At 40.0% G+C, this 9,519-nt stretch overlaps 1 protein-coding gene across 1 annotated transcript in view; it reads left to right on the plus strand.

Moving 5' to 3' along the window:
• Positions 1–9,519, plus strand: part of LOC114907078 (translation initiation factor IF-2-like) — a 91,528-nt gene that overhangs the window by 81,352 nt on the left and 657 nt on the right. The window contains exon 5 of the mRNA XM_029242229.1: positions 9,289–9,489. Coding sequence (XP_029098062.1) covers positions 9,289–9,489 — 201 coding nt within the window. The remainder of the gene's footprint in view (positions 1–9,288; positions 9,490–9,519) is intronic.

The raw sequence follows: 9,519 nt of genomic DNA on the forward strand, positions 1-9,519 counted from the left end.
CTTGCAAGGTAAGAAAGAGAAAAAAGATAGAATAATTATTTTTAAAGTTCTCAATCTGAAACAAATCAATGAAAAAAAAAACATAGAATAGGCAGGATAAATAGAGAAACTAAATAATATGGTAGAATCAAAACTACACATATTATTAATTACCATAAATGTAAATAGGCTAAATACCCCAATTAAAAGACAAAGATTGTCATACTGAATTTAAAGACAAAATTACTACTTATAAGAGACATATTTAAAACATAAGGATCAAGAAAGTTTAAAAATACAAAGATGGAGAAAGATTTATCTATCATACAAACATAAATTTTTTTAAAGTTGGTTATAGGTATCTTAATACCAGCCAAAGTAGATGTAAAGTCAAAGCATGATTAGTATCTTTATAATGACAAAATGCTTCATTTAGCTGGTAGATATAACACTTTAAACTTGTATGTACCTAATAAATAGCTTTGAAACATGTAAAGCAAAAACTAACTAGACTAAAAAGACATAAACAAATTCACAATCATATTGGGAAATTTTAACACACCTATCCTGAGAGATGATTTGAATAACATAAATACTAAACTTGAATATATATATATATTTATATATAAACTTTATTATAACATATTAATATATCCAAATTTGTTTATAATTAAGATAAAATATAATTTATATATTAGTATATGATTCATATAATAAATCATATAATATAAATTATATATATAAATAACACTGCATATACACAATCTGCAAAATACACAATCTTTTGAAGTACCATATAGAATATTAATAAAATTTGAGCATGTTTGGGACATAAGTCTCAACAAATTTCAAAGGATTGAAATTCTACAGATTATGTCCTTTGACTACAATGCCATTAAACCAGAAATCAAATAAAAAGAGTAGAAAAATTCTATATTTTGAGATTAAAAACATACTTCTAATAATTCATATGTCAAAGAAGAAACCACAATGGAAATGGAAATTTATTTTGAACTAGATGATAATGAAAATGTAAAATACCAAGACTTTTGGGATGCAGAGGAATTTATAGGTTTAAATACATACATTTGGAAAGACTAAAAGTCGATGAACAAAGGCATTTAAAGAAATTAGAAAAATAACAACAAATAAAACCCAAAGTAAAAAGGAGATAATAATGTAAGAGCATAATGAAATAGAGTAGACATTTCCAAAACAGAGAATCAACAAAGTCCAAAGTTGATATTTTCAAAAGACTAATAAATTAATATAGCCCTGGCAAGGCTGATAAAAGGAGAGAAGTCACACAAAATTTGAAACATGAAAAATGGGGCACTACTACAGACCCTACCAATATTAAAATTTTCTGAACAACTTTGTTCCATTAAATTTGAAAATTTCAATAAAATGGATAAATTGACATAGGAAGAAATAGAAAACCTGAATATTCCTTCATTAATAAATTTGAATCTATAGCTTAAAGACTTTCAACAAGAATGCTCCAGGACCAGATGACTTTACAAGCAAATACATACAGATAATAAAGGAAGAAATAATGGTATTTATACACAAACTAAAAATTGGAAAGGGGGAAGTGTATGCCAGCTCCTCTTATGAGATATGTATAACCTGGATATCAAAACCTGACAAGAACATGTGAAAAGACAATTTCAGGCCAATCTTTCTCATGAACATAGATTCAAACTCCTAAACACATTATTAGCATAACAAATTTAGCAATTTATAAAGAGCACAATGCAACCAAACCAAAATTTTGGTTTATTCCAGAAAGAGAAAATTGATTTAAAATTAAAATAATGAATGTAAGCCAACATATTTACAAAATGAAGGAATGAAATCATATGGTCACTTCAATAGATGACAAAATTCAATATCCATTCACAATTTAATTTAAAAAGTTTAGAAAATTAGTATTAGAAAGGAGCTTCCTTAATCTGATTAAAGATTAAAGATGCCTATAAAATTTCTTTAGCAAATAGCATTCTTAATAGTGAAAGTTTCCTTTTGTAATTAAAATCAAGAAAAGATGTCTACTATCACCACTTCTACTCAGGGTTGCATTGGAGGTCCTAAAGGCATATTGTCCATCACCCCACGGGCATGCTGAGTATGCTTGACGTCAGCAAAGTATGCACCAAAAATTTATTTGGAAATAATTTGATATCTAAAAAATAAGCATTGAAGTTAAGGCAATAGTGTAATAATTCCCTAACTACTTTGCCCCAACCATCTGTTCTTCATAGAGTCAAGCTTTTTGAAAATACAGATCAGATCATTGCTCAAGAAACCCAGGACATTTTCATGACCCACCAGACTTGCCTGTCTCCTAATTCCATTTTATGTCCCTCTTCCTGTTCTCTGCATTCCAGCCCCACTAGCTCCTTTCAGGTTCTCAGAGACGTGCTCCTTCCACATCTAGGCCTTTGCACACATTCTTCCCTCAGCCTGGGACCATCTCCATCATCCTCTTACCTAGTTCATCCTTTAGATTTTAGCTCACTAGCTTAGTTACGACCTAATCAAAAACCAAAGAAGTCCCAGTAGCAACAAGCACAACTAGTACCCAGAACTTGCTTTTAATATGATTTTTAAATAAGAGGGGGCAGGGCTACTTGGAGAACTGGCTGGTTCTAGAACTGGGGCAGAACATATACAAGATGAGCCCGGAGCATCTAATAATGTCAGAAAGTAAAGAAGTACTCACACACACACATACACATCCGCCCCACCCGCCCCCCACAATGAGCCCAAAAGAGCTCCCAGTGGCCAAAGCTGGAACAATCAGAGTAACACAATAAGTAAAGAAGTATGGATTATAATCCGAAATACAAGATAAATATCTGTGAGTTCATATTAATAAAAATGATTGAATAATTAATAAGTGTGGGAGAAGAGACAAATCTGTGCAGAATTCCAAACAATTTTTGTAGATACTCTGTTCTCAAAGAGCAGGAGTACAGGTCCTCACACCTTAAGTGTGTTTTGCCCAACGTAACTTCCCAAACAGTCTAGAACAGAAAGGGCGGTCTGGGGGTAGTAACTTCAGTGGAGAAGCCTGCCAAGTGCTACTTCAGCCAGGCCTTCAAGGTCAACATAAGCAGTGATAAGCCATGTTGATTGTCTGTACCTTTGATGTGATGAGAAAGGCACTTTACTTCTGTGGTCTTCCTCTCCAAACTAATGGCGAGAAAAACCACAGACAAATCCCATTTGAGGGACATTCTACAAAATCTCCCACCAATACTCTTCAAAACTACCAAGATCATCAAAAACAAGGAAAATCTGAGAAATTGTCACAGCGGAGAGGAGCCTAAGGGAATATAATCACTAAATGTAACGCAGTGTCCTGAATGAGATCCTGGAACAGAAAATGGACATTAGGTAAAAACTAAGGAGATTGAAATGAAGACTAGTTAATAATAATGTATCCGTGTTGGCTCATTAATTGTGACAAGTGTACCATACTAATGTGAGGCATTAATACTAGGGGAAATGCTGAGGGATATATGGGCATCTCTATACTATCTTTGCGATTTTTCTGTAAATCTAAATTCATTATAAAAAGCAACAACTAAACAAGCCCTAAATACTAACAGAATATGGTATCCTCCTCACCTTCCATAAATTATTCCAGTGTCTTCAAGTATTGGCTAGCATATGGAAATATTCTTAAGCTGGGGAGTGGGTACACAGGCTTTTGTTTTATTATTCTTGGTATCATTTAGAATGTCTAATATTTCATTTTTTAAATGCTAAACTATAAAGCAATTGCAGGGAAGTCAAAATGTTGCTTTCTTCCATGATGGCTATTTCGATGTGTTTTTTTTTTGGATATCGAATTATTTGAAAATAATTTTTCAATGATCCTGCTCTGCTAGTGCCCAAGCATGTCTAGAGTGTCCATGGGGTGATGGACACTGTCTTTGGGGAAGCAGCAGATCAGACTCATGGCCAGGTCGCATGTGCTCACAGCTGCCTGCAATTTTCCTTGATTTGATTTATAACTGTGACTTTTTACCTGATAATTTAATGCCTATCTATTGCAATAGATTATTAGCTACCTGAGACCAGGGATGATTGTATATACATTAATTAGCAAGGAGCCTGGCACACAATAAGGGGTCAATAAATATTTATTGAATGAACGAATGAATGAAGGCCTATAACAATAGTTCAGAGCTCAGACCCTAGAGTTACCTGGACCTGAGTGTAAATTTTAGCGTCCCCACTTACTAGGAATGGGACAATCATTGTGCCTATTCCAAAAGGTGATTTATGGATAGATGTGATTACTGAGGGTTCTTTGTAAATGTTAGCTATAATTTTTATTAGGTGCTGTTGAATTAAAGAGGCTAATATTTGTAAAGTGCTTATAACAGTTCCTGGCACAGGGCAAGTACTTTTTATTTGTTTATTCATTTTTTAAATGTTGCTGTTTACCAAATTAAACTGCATTCCCTTTGCACAGTCAGTTACAGATATTCTTTGGAAAAGCTTTTACATTCTTCGGAAAGAAAAGGTCTAAAATATATACTATAAATCCTCTTTGGTTCAAAATATATTAGTCTAGAATATGTGATAATTCAGAAAGGAGCCTGGTCTAAACACGTTTGTAGCATTTATGGAGAAATAATTTGTACTGCAAAAAAAAGGATCATTAAGCCATTTAAGAAAATGGTTTTAGAGCACTTTGGCAATACCATTCATATATAATTAGCAATCCAACTTTGCAGGGGTTTGTTACCCATCTCCCAAACAGTGGTTTTCAAATTTTTTGGTCTTGATCAAAATGTAAGAAACGTCTTTTACATTATGACCTAGTGTATAATAATATACATGTGTATGTATGTGTGTGTGTATATATATGCATGTGTGTGTATATATATACATATATATATATATTAAAAAATATGTGTGTATTTAATGGAAGCAGTAGTTCCACGCTAGTGGAGTGATGGACACACTCTGATGTTTTTTCCAAGTTCATTCCACTCTATCCATTCCACCCTGTCTCACTTAAAAAATGCTAATCAAGAGCTACTAAAATAATGTAAAGATCCACTACTGGTTTGAAATCTGTAGCTCAGTTAAAAAAATAAACCACCACCACAAAGAAACAAAACTGTTCTAAACCTGTGCTTCTCAAACTTCAGTGTGCATCAGAATCACCTGGCGAACTTGTTAAACAGATTGTTGGGTGCTAGTAGGTGGGTGGTGGTAGAGAATTTGTACTCCTAATAAGTTTCAAGGTGAAGCTGTTGCTACTGGTCTGGGGACCACAATTTGAGAACCTCTGCACTGAGCAATACTAGTGATTGAAAACAATCAAGCCCCAGTAGCTGTTTCCATATGCTGGTGTGGTTCAAGCTTTATTTTCAGATTCATTTACTCTTTGCTTTAGGTTTCAACCTCCACCTGCTGTGGTCCTGGGCATATTCTGGGTTCCATTGATTCCTGTGCACCTGGTGCTACCAGCCAGAATGTCTGCTCTCATCTTCTGCCCACTTGCTCTGATTGATAATCTCTTTCTCTCTAGAAAAGTCCAGAAGGTAATGAGGTTACTGGGATGGTCTCACTCGAGTGACAAACATAATGACCCATCACAATAATTCAAGGGACATTTACATTTGATGTTTTTTTCAGGAATCCAAAATGAAGTAGTTACTGCCCTGGTATAAAGTCAACCGACTGTCATGGCAGTGTCTCAAGGCTATTTACTCTTTATGAATTTTGGTTATTTTTCTCCTTCCAGAAGGTGGAACAATGTATAAAGTTACAAATGAAAAATTTCATTAGTCTTGATTGTTTCTGTCAAAGGAAGGTACAACAGAGACATATTACAAGGATTCTTTGGGTAGAATCACCGTTAGCTAAAGAGAAAAAGGAGTTGCAGTTAAACACTAAATCTAGTTGAGAAAGAAAATTATCCTTAATTGTAAATTGATGAGGTTTTGCCAGTGGTGGAACCTCACTCAGCCTAAGAGGAAATTGGTGAACTCGAATGTGAAGAAGTCTGAGAACTGCTATCACTTGGGCAAAGAGATTAAATCGTCATCGTGTTTGGCCAGGAAACAGCAGTGTGGCAGCTGGATTAAGTACTTGCTTCCACACAAAAGAGAGAATAATACCTGGGACCAAGATGGATGCAGGCAGGGAGAGGTTGCCGGTTGAAATGGGGAAATTGATGATTTGGCCAGGGAAGGAAGCAGCAGCTGAAATGAATCAGAGGTTGTTGGTTGTCTTGAAAAGAAGGGGGTATTGGTATCCAATTCAAGCTTTCAGGGAAGGAAGAACTGTTTGGCTCCAAATTTGGAGAAGGGCCTAGCACCCGAATTCACCTTACGACTGGCTTTCTGTGCTTCTCTCTTTTGCTTTGTCACGCCTGAAGTTTTCTTACTTTCTTTTGAGTAAGTGATTAAGATAGCAATTTCCCCAAGATTTATGAAGGGACCGCTCTATAACAAGAATGGTATTTAACTTTTCTTTGGCCTCAAGTGTGCACAAAGAAACAAACGGGTCACTTCTTGATAAAAACTGCAGTTAAATTTTAGGTTTTGGTGGAGGTAGCCAAGATAGATTACGCTTTGGGGCGCAGAACTGCTGAAGGGGATTGTCATCGGCCCTTTTCCACAGTCACCCAACCTTAAAGTGCCTTTGACTCTGCGAGCAGGAGTTGCTAGATTTTCCGTTTCTTTTGTCTTTCCAGTCCCATCCCCCATCTCCTTTCAGGAGCCTTGGGATTCAAATGTAGATGAAATGCAGATTCTTGGGAACATTGAAGAAGTGATTGGTTGGGCTGTTGAGTGGGGAAAGGAAAGAACCTTTAATTTAAGATATTAGTCATTGTTCTGCCGAGACGTGGAATGGCTCTAACTCCTGATCTGAAGAGTCTTATCTTGAGTGGTACCGACTGTCGAATACCAATCGTTCAAATACATTTGGAAAAGGAGTAAACTGGTGCACGTTGGTCTCCGCCACTAACTCGGATCAGGTAAGAACTGAAGCTTAGAACGAGTATATGTGTATTTTAATCGCATGTGTCCATCATCTTGCTTCTCAACCATTTCTATAATCTTTAAGATTTGTATATTTTACTAGTACAAACTGTTGTGCTGAAAGATGTCTTCCTTGATGTGTTTAGGGGATGTGATTGCACTTTTATTCTCAAAGTACTTTCACAGCACCCACACACGTGGTCATGGTAACTACTGCAAAACTTCACTATTTCATAAAAAGTGGTGTAAATTCAAAGCCATTAAACAATCTTGGACATAATTTGCTTCTGAGCACTGATAAAACGTTGTTTATATTTAAAAAGTGAGGGAAGAGAGTGGAATTTGCTTAAAAGTAAGACAAATCGAACTAACGAGGTGAAATATATACATAAGCAAAACAGCATTAAATAAACCAGTGGGTGTTTTAGGTGGGGGGGGGGGATGAGAGGAACACAGCGGACAGCTGACCTCAAGTTCTCAGTCACTAGTTGAGTACTTTAGTACAGGTCTCCTCTGCCTTGCTCTTAATTAAGATGGAAACCGACTAATCACTGGAGGAGAAGGTAGACCTGTGCTTGGGAGAATGGCTTGCTCCTGCTTTGTTATGCAGCTGACTTCTACCCCGCGGTTCCTCCTGATGGTGACAGCTAATCACAGCAGCATGGATAACCCAGGTCATCAGGATTAAAGGTCCGTGTACATTGACTTTTTGGAGTTACCTTTTTTTATGCTGTAATACCCCCTCCCTTTTTTTCCACAATGAGGGAAGTCTCCTTAGGTTAGGATTGTATATATAGCCAATGTACTAGCTCAGTATCTGAGTAGAGCTGCGGTTGTCTTTACATCCTCCTGTTTTCCTCCCCTCCCCTTGGTAACAGTGGGGACTTTATATTTACATCGGTCTAGGATTGTATATAGATTTCTAGGTGAGATGTGTCTGTTCGTTTCATACTGAGGATCCCTTTTTTCTTACTCATGTTGTATTGTGCTTGTGTGACTTTGAACAACCTCTTGCAAGCCTGTGAGCACTTGCAGTACTGAGCAGTCATTGCTTTGAGACTTGTAGGTATACAAACTTCTAGTCCTTGCCTTCAAGGAGCTTACAACTTAGGCTGATGAATTTGTGTGCCAGAGAGACGAGAAGCAGATGCAGCAAATAATGTGTTAAGAAGCGCTAATGTTTGGAGGAGGGCAGAGAGAACTGGCTGGGCCATCAAAGAGGGCGGCTGGACGGGTTGAGGAGGTGAGGACTTTATTTTGTGATTCTCTTGTCGAAGCATCTGGTAATGGGAATCGGAGGTGTATCATGCGTCAGGGGCTTTGCTGTGGACACTGGAATTCCAACTCACTGAATAAAAACTTATTTTGTAGGTAGAGAATGGTGTGGCGGGCTGGAGAGTCGAATTGGAAGACGAGATCTGGGGAAGGTCATCGCGTAGAAGTGGGAAGGAAGAGTGTAGAGAACTGAGTATACCGAGGAAAGCTCCGCAGCGGAGCGCGCCTCAGCGGCTGGGGAGGGAGTGACTAATTTTGCCCTGGAAGTCAGGAGGCTTTGCTTTGGAGGTGACGTCGGAGCAGGAGTTTAGAGTAGAAAGGGGGCATTCCAGGCAGAGGGAATCGCAGGCAGAAGCGCCGGCGTGAAGGCAATGGTGATTCGACTTGAAGTGACTTAAGGGCAAGCGTTGCGCTTGTTCGTGGGCCTGGAGAGGGCAGGAAGCTCAGCGGGGTGGGTGAAAAGCCTCGTGGTTACTAAACTGTGCGTACGGGGCACCATCGAATTGGGTTTTCGGAAGAAAACTGGTGGGAGGAGCCTGGTTTCTAGGGGCTCGGTTTCGAATTGGAGCCAGAGGGAGCACCAGGAACGGGGTGGCAGCCGAGAATGCTCCGGGAGACATGAGGGTTTGGCGGGGGCTTCCAGGACTAGGGGTGGGGGACAACGTGAGACAGGGTCTCTGCAGTGCCCCGCAGAGAAGGTCCGCTCTGTGCGCAGGAAGGTTCGGAGTTGCCGGCTGTTTGGGGCGGTCGGGCCAGGCAGCCCCTTCCTCATTCCGCACGGATGGGTAAACGTCCAGTGTCCTGGCAGGTGTGCCCCGCGAGCTAGCCATGCGGGCCGGCCCCATATTGCCCCTCTGCCCTGCCAAGCGGAGGAAGGGCCTGACCATCGCTGTGGCCCCGGGAGGGCCGGTCGCCTGCTTGTCCACGCCGTTCCTCCCCAAGGAGAACCACCACTGACAGCTTCGTTGCATTGGAACCCAGACCTCCCTGGAGCCCGGATTCCGGCCCCTCCTCCCAGCTGCTCTTCGGAGGAGGCGGACGCTCCGAGAGGAACAGGGAGGCCCAGCGCGGGGGAAGCTGCGGGCCGAGCGGAGGCGGCCGCGCCCTCGCGCCGCCCTCGACTGCGCCGGGCTCCCGACCCGGCCCCCACCCCCGGCCTGCCGCCGAGCACGCGTGCCGAGCGCGCCGGGCCCCACGCGGGCGCGCGCTCCGGCTCCGGGTCTTGGCGGCGGCCGCGGGGGAGGCGGGC

Source organism: Monodon monoceros, unplaced genomic scaffold (assembly GCF_005190385.1).
Source record: "Monodon monoceros isolate NGI ecotype Baffin Bay Population unplaced genomic scaffold, NGI_Narwhal_1 Super_Scaffold_3, whole genome shotgun sequence".
Lineage (NCBI taxonomy): Eukaryota > Metazoa > Chordata > Mammalia > Artiodactyla > Monodontidae > Monodon > Monodon monoceros.